We start from the raw sequence: 18,041 nt of genomic DNA on the forward strand, positions 1-18,041 counted from the left end.
CAGGAGGAGTCAGGATTAGTCCAAACCCTCCAGAAAGAGCAGAAACCTGTTCTTGGAGACAATTACAATACTTTTCAACACATTCTTGGGGTTAATTTATTCCCATGCTTGATCTGTCACCCTCAGTGGGATAGACTGGGCCTCCACAAAGAAACGCAGAGGATCCTGTGAGCTTCTTGTGTTTTGCTCCTCCCGGCCACACAGGGATAATCCGAGACGAATCAAATCAAGCGAGGCTACAGGATTGACTTTCTTCAGAGCTGGAGAGGGACAGGACGGCGTCAGAGCGGCGAAAGTCGATGACAAATGTTGCCAACTGCAGCGGTGAAGCGCTTGTGTCCGTCGATGTGGGTTACGGGCATCTCAGCTCACTTACTACAGGTAAATCAGGCTTTCATTTTTAACTCTATTTGGTTGTTTTTATTGCTTTCCTTGTCAGATAGTTGATTATTTTATCATTTGTCTTGAAGAATGACAACGAATGTTGCACTGTGATGTAAAACTATACCAGCTAAGAAGAGAAATCCTTTAAAGTGGATTATGCCTGCTTTACATGTGATCTTTGAGCATAATGTGCATTTACATTTGTTTTTTTCTGAAAATATAAAATCCAGAGCTCTGGTTATTCATAAAAAGGCATTTTCCCGACTCTGTTAGGAAGCTGCTGACTGTATTTCATGCTGTACCTCCCATGTTGTGCCAGCATATGATGGCACATACAATACAGTGTAACAAGGTGTGTGTGTGTGTGTGTGTGTGTGTCCAGGATCGGCTATGACTGTGGATGGGAGTCTAAGCGACTGTTCATATGGCACTCTATGCAAAGACAAGAGGTGGAGCTCTGATGGAATACAGTAAGTGAGGATGGAAGTTGGACATCAATAAAAATGTATCTGGTCGATGAGGACCAACTCTTTAGTCGGCTATTCACCGTAGTTTACAGCTGACGTAAAAATGCATTTCTAATGTGCCAGATGAGAGGCTATTTTGAATGTAATGCCCTGATGACAGACTTCAGATACGGATTAGACACCTCTTTAAGTGAACACTAACCACAAATGATCTTAATCAAGGCCAACCAACTTATGGTGGAGTCTCAGGGCACCATTAATTAAAATTACCCAGCTGAGAAACCACTCGATCTCATAGTTTATGCTATTATTTGACTGACAATTTAGATTAAAGCGTTGTGTAATAACCGATTTTTCTTCCCTCCCCCTGCATTAACTGTATCAACAGTCAGAGCCCCCAGGGCGAACTACACATTGGTAGGAGAAGCGATACGTTACGTCATTCCCGGACACATGCAATGCTTCATCGGCTGTGGAGGACAAGACTGCAAGTTTGACAACCCAAGTTACTGGAGCGATAAGGAACAGGCCATAAAAGGCCTCTACTCCTCCTGGTACATGCTTTTTCTTCTTCTTCGTGACAGTTCAACCAAACACGACAAATGATCCATTCTAGTACACCCGCTAACCTTTTGCTGTTGTTTCAGGGTCACTGATCATCTTCTCGCCTCGTCCAGACCCTCAACAGAAACCATCAAGAAGTTCAACATCGTCGACCAATTCAGAAGGTACATTTTGCTTTTTCAAGGTCTTGTTGCTGTCAAAGAATGCCCAGTGCCTGAGAATGAGAATAATCAAACCGTTGATGTCTCTGTCTGTGCGTGTGTGTGTGTGTGTGTCTGTGTCAAGGTATGGTATTAAAACAGTGATCAACCTACAGATACCTGGTGAACATGCCAGCTGCGGGAACCCTCTGGAGCCAGAGAGCGGCTTCTCGTACCGCCCAGAGGTCTTCATGGAAAACAACAGTACGCGTCTCTTTGAACACTAATCCTTGATACATGTGTATTGTTCTTTTGTTTGTTTTTAACTTAAAAACATCTCACCATTTCAGTTTATTTCTACAATTTCGGCTGGAGTGACTACGGGGTGGCCAACCTCACCACTGTGCTGGACATGGTGAAGGTCATGGCCTTCGCCCTGCAGGAGGGGAAGATAGCGGTCCACTGTCACGCCGGTCTCGGCCGAACAGGTAGATCTGTGGGGGGTTGTTTCCGTCTGATCTTTCACCCGAAAAACAACGTGACACGCAATGACTGGTTTCCTCTTTGTCCCGCAGGTGTGCTGTTGGCATGCTTCTTGGCCTACGCAACCAGGATGACCGCCAACCAGGCTATTTTGTACGTCCGCGCTAAACGCCCCAATTCCATCCAGACCCGAGGTCAGCTGCGCTGCGTCCGAGATTTCGTCCGGTTCCTCGCCCCGTTGAGGAGCGTGTTCTCCTGTGCCGAGCCGAGGTTCCACCCGGTCACCCTGTCCCAGTACCTGAACCGCCAGAGGCACATACTGCACGGCGACGAGAGGAAGGAGCTGAGGCGCCTGCCGAAGATCGTCCAGCTTGTGTCCCGGCTGCTGTTGGACATCGTGGAGAACCGTCAGGTGATCGAGGAAGACATCCTGGAGGCGCCCGATATCCACGACATCGAGATGACCCTCAGCGTCATCGAGAAGATGGGCCCGGAGATATTCGCCAAGGAGCCTCGCTTGCCGGGCGTGCCCACACTGCCCAGACATTTCCACGAGCCGCCCATCTTCTACCACCGCAAAAGTCTGAGCTACAGCGAGTCGGACCTGAGGCGACTGGGCTCGGAGCTCAACCTCCTCACGCAGCCTCTGGGCCCCATGTCACAGAGTAACGTCGAAATGTCCATCACCCCGCCGAAGGCCCCCGGCCCGGCCCCCCAGCGTCAAGTCTGGAATACCAACGTGTCGGACATCTCGCAGGGCTCCACGGGCTCGCTCTGGCAAATGAAGAACGTGGAGAACCAAAAGGACGGGTCCATCCTGCTGAGGAAGAGGCAGCGGAAAACCATCCAGCGTAGCGAGTCCGTTGGAAACGACGAATCCGATAAAAACGGGTCAATGTTGTCCAGGTGGAAGGCGGAGCAGAGGAGGGAGATGAATGGGGAGAAGCATAGAGACGGAGAAGAGGAGCACTCAGAGGTGCCCTACATCACCCTGCAGACAGAGTTGTCCCTGGACGCCAGGAGGCTTCTCGTGGCTCACGCCCTGGCAGTGGACCTGTTTCTTGATGGGGAAAAAGAGCACAAGAACAAAGTCTTGGCCTGGCAGGTAACTGACCTACACAATGTGGTGGTGTGTGTAATGCAGCAGAGTATGTAATGGGGCTTGGATCCGATTCAACTATATGCGAGCGATTGGTTCTTGTATCTAGAGCAGTGGCAAAGGAGATTAGTTCCTGTATCTAGAACCATGGGAAATGAGATTAGTTCCTGTATCTAGAACCATGGGAAATGAGATTGGTTACTGTATCTAGAACCATGGGAAAGGAAATTGGTTCCTGTATCTAGAGCCATGGGAAAGGAGATTGGTTCCTGTATCTAGAACCATGGGAAAGGAGATTGGTTCCTGTATCTAAAGCAGTGGGAAAGGAGATTGGTTCCTGTATCTAGAACCATGGGAAAGGAGATTGGTTCCTGTATCTAGAACCATGGGAAAGGAGATTGGTTCCTGTAACTAGAGCCATGGGAAAGGAGATTGGTTCCTGTATCTAGAACCATGGGAAAGGAAATTGGTTCCTGTATCTAGAGCAGTGGGAAAGGAGATTGGTTCCTGTATCTAAAGCAGTGGGAAAGGAGATTGGTTCCTGTATCTAGAACCATGGGAATGGAGATTGGTTCCTGTATCTAGAACCATGGCAAAGGAGATTGGTACGTTTAATAAATAAAAGGGACCTTTCCTCAGTAAAAGTAAAGTACAACAACCCTCACAAATTGGCACCTGCAGGTAGTATCAAAAGAGTTGCTATGAAGGACAGGTACATTCCTGAATAAGTTGCCTCAGTCACAAGCAGACAGACCGGGTCTGACAGCACGACTGGCTGAATGTGTGCAGGCAGAACTGAACCAAGGCGGTGGCTGGGAAAGGCTGTGCATGGAGCGGGATCCCTTCATCCTCACCGGGCTCATGTGGGCGTGGCTAGAGCAGCTTAAAGGGCCGGTCGTCTCCATCCAGGAAGCCAAAGCCCTGAACCCCGACGACTCTGACGCTCAGAGCGTCCTCAACGCACTGGACCAGGTCAGTGGGTTCTGTACAGCGGCGCTACGAAGAACCGCCTGGACTGGGAGTCGCCCTTTAACCTCTCGCTTTCATCTCTCCCCCAGGCCTCTAAGCCAACGTTAACGTGCATACTAGATTGTATGGCTCACATGCTGGCGATACCAGAAGAAGTGGAGACCGCTTTCCTGAATCGTACAATCAAGGCCTTCACCTGGGTGAGAAATCAATGCACCGAACTACTTGTGACTCAAAGAAAATGTCATATTTCCCCAGCAACTTGAGTCTTGTTTGCCTTTGAGCAGGTGGAAGACAACACGGAGGATGCAAGCAAAGTGTACGAGCCCATGACTACAGCCCTACGGTGCGTCCTCAAGGACATGAGATGTGCGGCCATCGACGCGGAGCAGGCACGTCTCCCTTCCCTTTAAAGTGAGCACTACCGCTCATGCATGTGTACCTCCATGTGGAGGCGTGAGAGAGGAAACGGATGCTTTTGTGCCTTGTAACAAAATTATTTAATATGCAATAACTTCATCAAGATCTCCCCGTTTTGCTTTGTAGATTTGGGCTAAATAAAAACATATGGTATGTAGATTACTTTCACCAATACATAACGAACATGCCTCAGTATTTTCTTACCTCTGTAGTGAGTGGAGGCAACATATTAAGAACATCCCCCCCCCTTTTCCCTTTACATACTGTGTTCACAGTGCATCAATGCCTTTCCCATGACATAGCGTGTCTCATCTGTAAAAGTAGACAAACCAAAGAACACGTGTGATGAACAAAATAAAACGCACACGTTCCTCCTTTCACTGGGTTGTGTACGATCTGCTTGCAGGCTCAAGACATGAACGAATACGCCTTTAAGACGTCATTCCCGTATTTCCCTTCCGTCACGGCCACGATGCTGGAGTAGTCACAGGCGACGTGCGTGAACCCTCTAGAAAAAAAAAAACAGGCAAACGGGTCAAAAGGAATGAGGAAATACCCGTATTCAGGCTGCGGCATTAACTCGGCAGCTTGTTGAGTACCTGGACATCGAGTGAGAGCCTCCCAGGAGGTGGTATCGGCTCTCCAGGGTCAACCCGCGGTCGCCGTCGTTCCTCCACGTCAGCACTCGCAAGGAGAGGTCCTGAGACGCCGTCACCACGCGAAAGCTATCCTGTAAACGTGGAGACACTTGTTGTTGAAATTATTTCAACAACAGAGTGCAGGGATATCTCTTTTGAAATCCGAATGAGAAAGCAAAACCCACCACACACATGGACGAGATCGGCATCGTGTGCTCTTTGAAGCTCGCCAGCAGGGCTCCTTTCAGAGAGTAGACCCACAGCTCCGGACCAGCCGCCACCACTAAGCAGTTGCTGTCCTTGGCCTCTAGGAGGATGTGTGAGCTCCATCGGTTCAGTGCCAAGGGGAAGGACTCCACCTGCTGGACTAAGATGGGAATCAAAAATCAAACCAGCACAAGTCTACTTTTTAAACCCCGAATATATAGATTTCAGGATTCACTATATGGGATATTGAGTTGTCAACCTGTATATCTTACATATTTTCTGATCCGGCTCTTTAACTTGATTTTTCTCATACACCTGTATTTGCTCTGTGTCTGAAATGCTCTGTTTTAGTGAGACTGCTCGTTTAAAAAGGGTGTCTGAATACATGCCGTATGTATTTCTCCATGGATTGAGCTTTTTGATACATTTACAGTATTTATATCCCACTTAGACCCGCTTAATCATTTGAAAAAGACATAGAAATTGTACTTTTTACCAAGTCATCCACAGAAATGAGCTAAATGCACAATGACAAAGCGATGGCATGTAGCCGTATTTGTTAGCAGTGGATTTTCCTGGAATGATTCACCAACTGCTAATATAAGATTCAGTACCACATTCAGAGCATATCAAAGTCCGTCGGCACACATCTCAGTCCTCACCCTGGATCAATGACTTGTACTTAGTCTTTTTCATGCTGACGTCGAAGACAGTGAGGGCTTTGTTGTGCGCGTGGTGGTGGATGATGGCCAGTCTGGCAGGCTGAGTGGGGACGAAGACAGCCGCCTGGCAGCCGGCGACGGGCAGAGACTGGCACAGAGGGTCTTCGTCCTCAGACGCCGAGGTTAAACTCTCAGTGTAAATCACCTGCCAACAAAGCAAAGAACAGAAATCTACTAAATGTGTACGTTTCTTTCCCGACTGTGTTCCTTTTACCCGAGGTCATGCGGTGGAAGGAAACACAAGCACACACGTCGATACCTTTGGACTCAAATCGTTGCTGTCCTTGGTTCCCGCAGTGATCCATTTCTTGTCCGGTGAAACTATCAATGTGTTGACTTTAAAGCTGTCGCACACCATCACGCTGGACTTCTTAGTCAAAGCTGAGTCGGCTAGCGTGCACACAGATCCCTGACTGGTTCCAACCTGGAAGAGAATATCATATACATATAAATATATTTATAAATAATAATAAATAGACTTATTCTGGCGTTCCTTACAGTCAGAAACCAGTCGTTGTCGACGTTGTACTGCAGTAATGTGCAGTGTGGAGACGCGGTAGCGAAGGAGGCCACCTCCTGGCCGGTCTGACCCCGCCAGGTCTTGACGAGGCCGGTGAAGTCCGCCGTGATCACGACTTCATGCCGCTCGTCGCTCACTATCGCCGTCAAAGGATCCTGCACGGGACTGCACCACAGGACTTCACCCTGAGGGGAATTCAAAAGGTGCATCGTGAGGTCACTGCCTCGGGGACGACATGCAGAGGGAACCATCGGGGGAAATCTGTTTCAGTTGTGCTTAGCGTAAATTAAACCTGCATTTGCATTGAGGTTCACGTGTTTTCTGCGGGCATTGTCTAGAAATAATGCACATGATCCCAACATATGATCTTTTCCTAAACCTAACCAAGTAGGTCTGCTGTCTTAATCTAAGACTAGATATTCCGCCAATCCCAGCGCAGTAGTATTAGCCAATCACAGCACAAGTACAGCTCAGGTTTCTTTTTTGGTTGGGGTCTATCTACCACCAAATTTCTTCCCCACATGAGAATCTTTTAGTTCGTTGCAATCTGCAACCTCACATCTAGATGGCTCCACACACTCGCACACACACACACACACACACACAATTTATTAATTTTCTTTATTTGTTTTACTGTGTTTTTTATTGCACCATCTTGTAAATGTGTATTTTATTATGTTTTCTAAGCTGTTGTAATGTTTATTGGCCCCTTTTGTGGTCAATTTGGTTTAATTTATGTGTCTCTCGACTCCTGTACAGCACTTTGTGACCGTTGTCTGCGATAAGTGCATTATAAATACACTTTCCTTACTTACTTACTTACTTTTCACGCACACATGCAAGCACGCACGCACGCACACACAGCAGGATGATACCATGAAGGCGGTGGAACTTGCATTTTGGATGTCCCACGCTCGGACTGTGCCATCGGTGGAGGCGCTGCACACCGTGGAGCTGCTGCTCCAGACGTCGGGATGCTGAGCTGAATTCCCCTGCAGGTACACAAACCCTACCACCGTGCCTGAAGGACAGCGTGAGAAGATGGAACAACAATCAGATGAGAGACTTCATGAAGTCGTGCGAAGGAGAATCCAGAGAGAGAGAAAGAGCATACCTGTGTGTTCTCTGAGGCTTTTGCAGGTGTAACCTTCTGGCTTCCCTTTCGTCATCTTCATCTCCAAGTGGCAACGGCGCAGGAAGTATCTCTTCCACGAGTGATTCCCCTGTTCACTCCCCAAGACCGCAAGGTTACAGAAGCTCCAGCGCTGCAGACACATCCTCCTGAGCAGAGCACACAGTTACATATTTAGGAATGCTTCACTGTAGAGACTCAAATAGCTCCATAATACTATAACTTTAATGAATTACAATTCCGTAAATGTGTAATAATGGAGAATGGAACATCCAAATGTATTTATGTGTTACATTTTTTTTTACAAAGTTAAGAAATCTAGCCTGATGTTGCCTTTCACATAGATAAATAATCACAGTCGCTTCCACACAGTAATGCAAGCAGTTTATGAATTAAACACGGGTGTCGATATATTGATTAGTTATTGATTATTATCCTTAGGTGTCGGTATCGGGACTGAAAAAGTCGGATTGGAGCATCATCATTCTTTAAAGTGGTCCTGATGGTCTTAATCTAGTCACCATCTAACACTCAAGGAGTTATAACACACTGTGACCCATAATATTCATACAGCCTTTAGTCTGCTGGAAAACAAAATGCTGTATTCATGAATTTAAGTTTGAGTGAAAACAATGGAAATGTGCTTGTTGTCGGTTTTTTTGTGTATAAAATGAAGAAAAACTACCACACAGCAGTTGGTCTCCCGGGAATGTCAGTTGACAACCAGCATGCAATACTGCAAATATATTAATATTGCAATACTTTCATCAGTGGGCCAAATATGAACCCCTTGGACTAAAGCATTGTCGTAACCGAGATTTTTTTAAATGGCAGTGTGGGATATTTCCACTTGAAGTTGTGCCACTTTCATATCACACAGGTGCACATTCCTAAAATAAGATCTCACCTCCATAGCCAAGGACTCTCTGCAGCTCCATGCCAATCCTAAAAGCACATCATTGTGATCAGAAAGAAAGTTATGAATAAGCTAGCTTTTATTGCGCACGCGCTACTTCCGCGAGAGAGTTGATGACGCTCCCTACCTTACACACGGCGGAGGCGCGGATCAGATCCTCCTCAGTCAGGTAGGTGAACATGTTAATGAGGCAGTCACTGATCAGGTGTGGGTGATGGAGGTCCATACTGGCATCCATAACGTCGCGCCCACTCACCAACAACCTGTCAAAAGTTACAGGTTCAAACTACGGAAAGCACGCAGGGACAAGGAGGTTTGCTTTCGCTTTTAGGCTGCGAAGTCTCCTCTTCCGCCACTAGGTGTCGCCATTGTAAAAGGTAGAGGTGATCCAGAGACGTGTCCCGGGACAGAGACGCACAGCAGGGGAAGCGCGCAGATATCACGCTGAGAAGTGGATGAATTATACTTTTTAATATGAAAACAAACTCGTAGTTAAGTAAATGCACGTGTTAAATATCATAAACGTGTGATTTAACCACTTGTTACCTCGGGGAAAATAGTGTAATTCAGCCTAATTATGAATCTAAGAAAAAGAAGAAGAAAAAAGTCAGTCCCCTTTGCTTTGAAATGTTTTTTTTTTCTTTTTTTTTTTTTTGCAATGTGGAAACAATATGAGTAAATCCAGTGAAGCAAAACTGGTAACATCTAAACACATAAAGCTATGACCACATTGGGTTGAGCCCTGACCCACTTATAATAACCAAATAAGAAGCCATCCCAATCAGTCAAGGTGAATTCACAGCACAGGAGTGTGTGTGCGTGCGCGTGCGCGCGCGTGTTGAGATTCAGCCCTGGCGGGATTCTTCAGCAGGGCCTCATGTCTCCTGTGAACACGCCCCAGATAGATGAGCCAGATATATAGCCGAGACCTGCGGGTAGCAGAGGAGCTGTGAGAAAGACATAATCGCACTTGCTCACCCCAGGGTTACCTGTGACACCCTCGCAATGACAAGGAGGCCCAGCGAAAGGGGGCTTGGATAATAACCTAACCGGCAATTTGTAAAAGAAAAAAAAAAGTTTTTTCTTCTTCTTCCTCTCTTTCCCGAACGCGTTACTGTGTTCTTTTTTTAATGCTTTTCGTCATTTTGGAGTTCCTCTGGAGTTACCTGTGGGCTGTGATCGATCGGAGAATACGCGAACCGAGTTGTTCATCAGCTCTGCAGATCGTTGCATGAAACTGAGAGCGGGGCCGCAATGAGTCGGAGAACACGACGCTGGATTCTAAGAGTTTTACTTTGTCTGGGAATTGTTTATTTGAAAATTGGGTGAGCTGCGCTTGTTTGGCTCCACATCGGTTATTCTCAAACACAAAGGACTGCTAGCGACTGACGGAAAGACTTTATCTGGGAGCACTTTGTGCTCTGTATTTGTTTAAAAGCAGGCAGGTGATTTTATAATCGACTGATAGGACATTAGAGGAAGAGCGGATATGTGAGTCAGGTAGACTCGTGGCAACTCTTCATTATTACCATAAATGACATGCCCATCAGTAGAGCTTTAAATGATGGTAAAACTCATACTGTCATACTCATTAAAATGTGATTCAACTTTATTCAACTGAATGATGCTAGTGGCAATATATATGTTATTCTAATGTCTCTTAGAAAGTGAAACAAATCATTTTATTGATAATTTACTGTTCACGCATTATCTATTTTCCACAGGAATGCATTTCATGTTGGATTATGACAGTCTAGGATAGTATTTAATAAACAAAACAGTGGAAACGGATTTAAAAAAGGTTATGTAAACACTTTAGGGATTAAAAACGACTTAAAGCAAACCAAAAATATAAGAATGGAAAAAGAAAAAAACTTGTTCTCAGTCATATCCATCTTCCATTCACAGTGGCTTCTCGTCGGTGGTGGCCCTAGGTGCGAGCATAATCTGTAACAAGATCCCCGGTTTGGCCCCCAGACAACGGATTATCTGCCAGAGTCGCCCCGATGCCATTATCGTCATCGGAGAGGGAGCCCAAATGGGCATCAACGAGTGTCAGTTTCAGTTCAAAAACGGGCGCTGGAACTGCTCTGCGCTCGGAGAGAGGACCGTCTTCGGCAAAGAGTTGAAAGTGGGTATGTTGCTGTCTGTTAACGTTTGTTCACAGTTTGAAACTTTTTTTTCTCTCTCTCTCTCCCCTCACCAGCAGTTTGCACAGTTTATAGAACACCTTGCCTTTCAGTGCGTAAAGTGTGCGCATTTTACGCACAATGCGCACAGTCTCCATCTCATGGTTCTGTTGCGATTTCCCTCAAAAATAGTTCATATTCACAAAGAAGTCAAAGATTCAGGCAAAATCAGTGAATTAAAATATGACCTGATGCCTTGGAAAAAATGTAAATAAAAATAAAAACCACATTGACATGCATCCTTTTCCACATAAAATCTATAGCGGATGCTTTTTAATCTCCTTTAATCACCTGCACCAATGTATTCTGCACATCAAATGATCATCTGCGTGCATTACTTATTGCACCCATAGCACAAGCAGTCAGTGTCATTTACATCAGGCCTAGCTTTTTGCTCCAGACTCTTCATTGAGTGGAGCTTTTCTATAAAAGCTATCTGCAGCCAGCACTGTAACAAAGCTCTTGTGAATGTTGGCAGCCTTTTCTTTTCAGCCCGGCGGAGTCTCCGGAGGCACATTTTCACTCTTTATCCCGTCCAGTGATGGGTGCTGTGGCTCTCACTGTAAGGACGTAGATCTTACCACGGGTATAAGTTACAGCGAGGCAGAGGAACAGCCAGACCTGAACACACTAAATTAGAGAAACAAATGAGTTTAAATCGCTGCTCCTGCTGCTGAGAGGAAATTCTGCCATTAAAGAGTGGATGAACTTTAGGGGATGCTGAAATTAGGGCTGGAGTTGTGTGGCTCATCTGTTGGCTAACTGCAAAGTGGATCAAAGATATTGAGGGTATTGATATTTTGTCTATTGATAGTTCTTTATGGCGACAGTGGAGCTTGATAACCACAGAAGATGCTTTGGAAAAACCACTTAGATTGAAATTATTTGAATATATTTGAGTGTTTATGGTAAACAAAGAATCCAAACACCCTTTTTCCACAATAGCGAGTAGCTTGGACCAGCTGTTTGAGAGAGAAAGGATTATCTCTCGTGGTGTTTGACAATCTGTTCCTTTATGAATGAGTTTTGAGCTCATCTAGAGTCCTGGTTTGTGCTTCCAAGACAGGAGTTTAAGTCCTGTGGCGTGGACAGCCGTACCAAATAGATTGGTTTCACTGATCAGATTAGCGTGGAAGGCCAGTGGTCGTAAATGAATGGCATTGTTGATGCCCACGGAGCTGAGCGGCTCGCAATTGTTCTTAAAAGCGAAGGAGGAGTGACCCGTGAACCGACATAATCCTCACGGGCGATGCAAGGTGCATCAAGCTTTGAGCCATTTTAGGCCTGGACTGTGTTTGCACTCGAACTTTTGTAGCTACTCTAAGCCGTACGAGGTTATAGATGCATGCACCCAGAGAGGGATGAAAGGGAAACAAACACGGCAGAAGAACAGCGAACCGGCACATCGAGTTCAGCTCAACCGGGGCGTTTGAATTATTAGGTTTTTTTTTTCCTTTCCCGTCCACTCTGGTTTTAATATGTTCCACCTCTCATTACAAGGTGAGGAAGAATTCATACCATCCCTTGTGCGGTGAACTCATGCACTCGGAACTGCAGGGGAAAAATTAACAACGGTGCAGTCAGAACTGACAGACACGCCTTCTTTTTTGGCTCGGAGCCCATCAGGTCTATAAAAACGTCCACATAATTGATGCCTCAATATGAGTTTTTTTCCCCCTTTTTTTTCTCAATGGAAAGGGAACACATCCAAGTTGTTTATCACAAACATGGCAGCTCTGCATAGAGAGCCGGGTGGCAGGAGGAAGCACAGAGTATAGGTATGATGTTTGTTTTGAACAAAGACACGCGGAGGTTATGTACACACAGGTATGCTGGATGTTATAACCCGGAGTTTCCGGTTTGATCATACATCTGAAAATCATAATATGCTACTGGTTGATCGTGGATATGAACATTACATCATTGTCTGTTTCCAAATTGGATTAGGTAGTAAAATAATGCTTTGTTAGCATTGTATAACGCTCTAAATATCTTCGACTGGAGCTCTTTGCTGCGGGACCCGTCCGTATGAGTCCTGTCAGATTAGCCTTTAGTTATTTTTCCGATATTTCCCTGTGCGTGTAAATGATTTGTGAGCTGGACTTGGTGGAGATAACAGGCAGGATGAAGATTCTGATGTCAGTGCCTTATGAGTTTGCACAGAATGGGACCGTTTCTGAGCCGATCAATAGCCTTTCCTCATCGACAGCCCTCTTATTCATGCTGCTTTGTTGACTGTACCACCCGGCGGCCATTTTGGTTCACAGGCAGGACAGTTTCTAGGTCAGGTTTCAAAACACTGCAGCCCTTGAGTGAATACGTCGGCCAGACTGCGATATAAGCACACATACTGTTAATAATTAATCTTAAAAAGGTACCTCACGTACTTATTGCATCCCCCTAAAACTGGAGGGGAAACACCATGACATTCTCTATTTCAAAACAAATCCCCTGCAACATTTTATTCATCCCTCCCCCCCCCCTATTTTTTCTCCCTCTCTGCTCCGCCAGGTAGCAAGGAGGCTGCGTTCACCTACGCCCTCATCGCAGCAGGGGTGGCCCACGCCATCACAGCGGCCTGCACGCAGGGCAACCTGAGCGACTGCAGCTGCGACAAGGAGAAGCAGGGCTTCTACAGCAAAGACCAGGGCTGGAAGTGGGGCGGCTGCTCGGCCGACATCAGCTACGGCCTCGGATTCTCCAAAGTCTTCATCGACGCTCGGGAGGTCAAACAGAACGCGAGGACGCTCATGAACCTCCACAATAACGAGGTGGGACGCAAGGTAAGTGATGAGCAACAGGATTGCGTCTCTTTGGTTTATAATGCATGTATATAATAGTAAATGTTTATTATTTATTGTTCCCGTCAAGGCACAAAATGATGGGAAACTTAACTAAACCAGCCTGAACTGTCTTTTGCCACAATGTGGTGTCGGTTAGGAGTGGTTCTATGTACCGGTATTTAAAAAAGGAAATATGTATACATTAATAATAAAGATATGATAATATCATGTAAATGTACTAGGGCCAGTTAATTAAATCACTTTTCGTACAGTACTGTTCACAAACTCTCTCTCCATCTCCTGTCGTTACGACTGTAAGAGACAAAACGCAGAATAAACAAAAGCGAACGATGAATTTGACTGATGGCACTAAAATTGTCCCGAGATAAAAATCAGCATTGTGAATCCTCTCGGGCGGCGATAATCGCGCAATGATAATCTGATATCGTGACAGCGCTATAGTGCGGGTTGAACGGTGCCAAAGATCTGGGCAGCGGAGGCCGAGACCGAACAAGCAGCGGAATAAAAAAGGCTGCTTTTAAGGGGAAGAGCTGCTGGCTAAGTGGCCGGGTTTGATTACAACCCAGATCTCTGCACGTGGAGAACAGATCGACACTGTACAGAAAGGCATCAGCTGGGACGGTACACAGTTACCTTCACGGCACCCCGCACCTATACAATCGGATGCAATGTGCTTGTCCGGGCACCGCGTGGGTGTTTCGGCCGGTTCCATCGTCACCGAGTGACTCTGTAGTGCAGTTACATCTCACCGGGTCTTCATCAAGAGCCGTGAGGACGGCTCGGTTTTCGTGACTCATGGAGCCGCTGGTTTGATGGCTTTTCTGCATGCATGGCTGCAGAGCGCTGCAGGCTGACAACGAGACTCCAGTGAGTCTAGAGGCTAGAGATTGAGGGGAATCATGTGCCAAACAGTCAAAGTGAAGTTGGAGTAAGTGAAGAATAGAGAAGCAGCTTTACTCATACCCCCTCCTCTCCCTCTCCCTGGGCCAAATCGCCTGATTCACACAACCAACACGTCCATCCCCACGCCGGCTGTACAAGCCTACAAAGCGCAAAAAAACACATTTCCCATGTGCGTCTCGGGAGCATGAATTCAAATTGGCTTATCTGGACAGCTAAATTGCCTCACGGCGACGGGGGGGGGGGGGGGACCGTACTGGTGGATTCACGACTTTGCTACTTCTTCTTTCTGCGAATAAAAAGGGCCTCTCTGTTTTTGATCGTCACCCCTCCACCTCCTCCACCTCCTCCTCCATTTATGCTAATCCAAAGGCGGTGACACCGAGCAGGAGCGCCCGCTCACAGCTCCCCGGGTCGACGGCGTCCACACAAAGGCCGTCACAAGTGTTGGTCACAGAACAACTGATGGATTAGCGAGTTGAAGCCGAGGGGCTTCATGAAGTGGTTGGCTCCTCGAGGGAAACCCTGTTTTTCTCGGTGCTCGTTCACCACACCGTCTGTATTTTACAGTTTACTCGCCAAGAACACAGGCGCATAAATATCTCGGCGGCGGCTTTAAGGGACCGAATTGAACAAAGAACGCAGCAAAAGGAAATTGCAATTGACCTTGTTGCTAAAGGAAATTCCAGTTTCAGTCAATGGCACTTCTCATTGTCATCAGCTCGGGGTTTAGCAGTAATCCTAGTCACTCGGCGCCTTGTACAGTCACTCTTGACATTTTGTGTGTTGTGTGTGGTAACTACACACACAGAGCCTGAAATCTGATACATTATTTTGGCTCCTGTGTGCACGGTATCACACGGCAGTGCGGTGGGGCCGCGTTTTATCTCCAACCGCGGCGTAATTGTCAGTCACATTGTTTTGTGGCACATTTGGTGCAGAAGTTGAAATGGGAAATGACAGTTTGAATTCCACCCGGGGTTTCGAATACTTCCCAATGCCCAAAAATACATTGAAATGTAGCGCAATTTGCAGGTAAAAATCCTTATTATAGTAGTCTTTCCACAGGTTGCCGCTTGTGACTGCGTTACTAAGTCGTTTTTCTGCGTCTAGGTCCTGGAGAAGAGCATGCGACTGGAATGCAAGTGTCACGGCGTCTCGGGCTCCTGCACAACCAAAACCTGCTGGACTACACTTCCCAAGTTCCGCGAGCTGGGCTACATTCTCAAGGAGAAGTATGCCCACGCCGTGCACGTGGAGCCCATCAAAGCCAGCCGCCACAAGCGGCCTAAATTCCTCAAGATCAAGAAGCCGTACTCCTACCGCAAGCCCATGGACACGGACCTGGTGTACATAGACAGGTCGCCCAACTACTGCGAGGCGGACCAGGTGACGGGCAGCCTGGGGACGCAGGGCCGGGTGTGCAACAAGACGATGATGCAGCACATCAGCGGCTGCGACTTGATGTGCTGCGGCCGCGGTTACAACACGCACCAGTACTCCCGCGTCTGGCAGTGCAACTGCAAGTTCCTGTGGTGCTGCTACGTCAAATGCAACACCTGCAGCGAGAGGACAGAGGTGTACACGTGCAAATGAGAGTATTTATTGTGTGTGTGTGTGATGAGACGACGTGTGCGAGTTCTTGTCTTTTGTCCGTTCGCGGACAAACATACACGAGGAGGGACTACTGCGCCGCGTATAGAGGAAGCTGACGACGAGGCGTCGTGATTCTTTTGCACACGAAGCTCCTCAGCCCCCCTCTCCTTGGACTGGTGTCGGAAAAGATGAATAATGTGTGATTAAACACCGTTAAGGGGCGGGGGGAGGAAACTATACCCTGGCACTTGGGATCGGGTCAAAGAAAACGTCAAAGAAATGTAAGCTATATGGACATTTAGGAAATGGACTTCGCCAATGCAAATGAATGATGGTGGATGCGATCGCCGGGCAGGACACTGCTGTAAGCCATTTGGAATATTTAACACACTGTATGTAGAGAATGAAAATAATTAATATTAATTTATTCTATAAAAAAAAGGAGAAACTACTGATTTTGTCCATTATGGATAACTAAATGTTGGGTTTTAGTTTATTAAAAGAGATTTTTTTTTTAAAAAACACTCTTGTTAACCACACTGGATTTGAATTTGCCTGGAATAATAATGTGTTTTAGAATAACGTTGCTCCAGATGAAACCGCTGTAGGCCGCGCACGTTGACCTCTTGACCCTCGTGAGTTTGTCTTCCCTCTGTTTGCTGCTAGTCTGGAGGATCCCACTTGTTGAGGTCAAAGGCTGTGCGCTCCACTGACCGCCACGTCGAGCCGATTTAGCTCGACGACGGGACTTATTCGCTGATAATAAAAATAAAAAAAAACACAGGCACATTTTCCACTTTTGGTAAATATTGGTTCATAGAGTATATTTTGTAAAAGCCTATTTTTATATGAATGTCTTATTTATATCTTTTGCATATTCAATTGTCAAGTTTTGAAACCTGTTTTTAAATCCCTGTGAAGAAAAAAAAAAAAAAAGCTGATACATGCAAGTTGCCCCCCCGCTGTCACTGCCATAGTTGTATATTGTAAGTGATAGAAACTGTTCTTTTGTGTCTGTGTTCAAACGTCTGTGTTTACTGCGTTTCATGACTACTACTGATGGAATACAGGAGCAGAATAACACCAACTAAGACGTGATTCCCGTTATTGTTTCCTCACACATGCAAGTCTCACTCTGATCGTGACAAAAGAACAAATGAGACGCCATAAAGAAACAAGATGTTCAGATTTGAGAGGATAAAACAAGATACCGGGTAAAAAAAAATCCAATAAATGACTTAACGATTGAAAATTGAAGTAAAAGGAATATTGACTTACATTTTTTTTTGCCATAAAACAGTCAAGCAGTGGAGTTATTGAACGTGTATGCCTGTAAACGTCCTTAATTGCTCATTCTATTGGAATCAATTAACCGTTAACCGAGTGACTACACTTTCAAACGAACATAAATGTAAATCTTTATGAGCTGTAGCTACAGTGGGGTTTACATCATCGTCAGACAATATCATTCTGTCGCCACGGAGATAAATCAGCTCTCAAAGTGCTTTTTTATACAAGTACAATGTGTGTAAAGCTGGACCGCACAGAGAGAGAGAGAGAGAGAGAGAGAGAGACGTCCTTTCAGGAGGGGAAAGTTATTCAGGTTTAATTGAGGGCCCGTCTTCCCGACTGGGAAGCAGTTGAGGAGAAAAAGTGTTTGTGCCCTAATGGTAGGGTACCGGGGTTATTGATGAGACCGGTCGCTGCAGACTGTCACGGAGATGACTTGCTCAGTCGGGGGAGTGGGAGCCCTGTCAGGTGATAGATGACTCGCACATCTGCTTCATTCACTCCCGGGCCACTAGTTGCTACAACAACTCCAGCACGGCCGAGAAAATGCAGGGCCGTCTCCAAGAGAGGCCGGCCCGGCGTGTCAGGGAAATGTTAACGA

The 18,041-nt window shown here is 46.3% G+C and overlaps 3 protein-coding genes across 3 annotated transcripts; 2 read left to right on the plus strand and 1 right to left on the minus strand.

Moving 5' to 3' along the window:
* Nucleotides 1–808: 808 nt before the first annotated feature.
* ptpdc1b (protein tyrosine phosphatase domain containing 1b) lies at nt 809–4,519 on the plus strand (the record flags this gene model as incomplete). The annotated part of the gene is made up of 9 exons (XM_079226470.1): nt 809–854; nt 1,240–1,405; nt 1,499–1,579; nt 1,701–1,819; nt 1,906–2,043; nt 2,131–3,143; nt 3,927–4,109; nt 4,196–4,306; nt 4,394–4,519. The coding sequence occupies 9 exons, from the start codon at nt 809–811 to the stop codon at nt 4,517–4,519; spliced, it is 1,983 nt and encodes a 660-aa protein (XP_079082596.1).
* Nucleotides 4,520–4,595: 76 nt separating this feature from the next.
* On the minus strand, nt 4,596–8,887 carry fbxw12 (F-box and WD repeat domain containing 12; the record flags this gene model as incomplete). Its single annotated transcript, XM_079226600.1, has 10 exons — nt 4,596–5,034; nt 5,126–5,256; nt 5,350–5,531; nt 6,034–6,238; nt 6,353–6,517; nt 6,592–6,798; nt 7,510–7,634; nt 7,728–7,894; nt 8,653–8,690; nt 8,789–8,887. The coding sequence occupies 10 exons, from the start codon at nt 8,885–8,887 to the stop codon at nt 4,935–4,937; spliced, it is 1,419 nt and encodes a 472-aa protein (XP_079082726.1). The 3' UTR covers nt 4,596–4,934.
* A 735-nt stretch (nt 8,888–9,622) lies between these two features.
* On the plus strand, nt 9,623–17,248 carry wnt7ab (wingless-type MMTV integration site family, member 7Ab). Its single transcript, XM_079226226.1, has 4 exons — nt 9,623–9,986; nt 10,570–10,796; nt 13,362–13,633; nt 15,668–17,248. The coding sequence occupies exons 1-4, from the start codon at nt 9,916–9,918 to the stop codon at nt 16,148–16,150; spliced, it is 1,053 nt and encodes a 350-aa protein (XP_079082352.1). The 5' UTR covers nt 9,623–9,915; the 3' UTR covers nt 16,151–17,248.
* Nucleotides 17,249–18,041: the final 793 nt, after the last annotated feature.

The sequence above is a fragment of the Taurulus bubalis genome, assembly GCF_910589615.1.
Source record: "Taurulus bubalis genome assembly, chromosome: 11".
NCBI classification, from domain to species: Eukaryota; Metazoa; Chordata; class Actinopteri; order Perciformes; family Cottidae; genus Taurulus; species Taurulus bubalis.

What these genes read in the sequence shown, in the direction of transcription:
- wnt7ab (XM_079226226.1), top strand. Translation starts at nt 9,916, where the DNA reads ATGAGTCGGAGAACACGACGCTGGATTCTAAGAGTTTTACTTTGTCTG. An exon ending in ATTGTTTATTTGAAAATTGG is followed by an intron (nt 9,987 to 10,569) that starts GTGAGCTGCGCT and finishes TTCCATTCACAG; the next exon opens with TGGCTTCTCGTCGGTGGTGG. An exon ending in ATAACGAGGTGGGACGCAAG is followed by an intron (nt 13,634 to 15,667) that starts GTAAGTGATGAG and finishes TTCTGCGTCTAG; the next exon opens with GTCCTGGAGAAGAGCATGCG.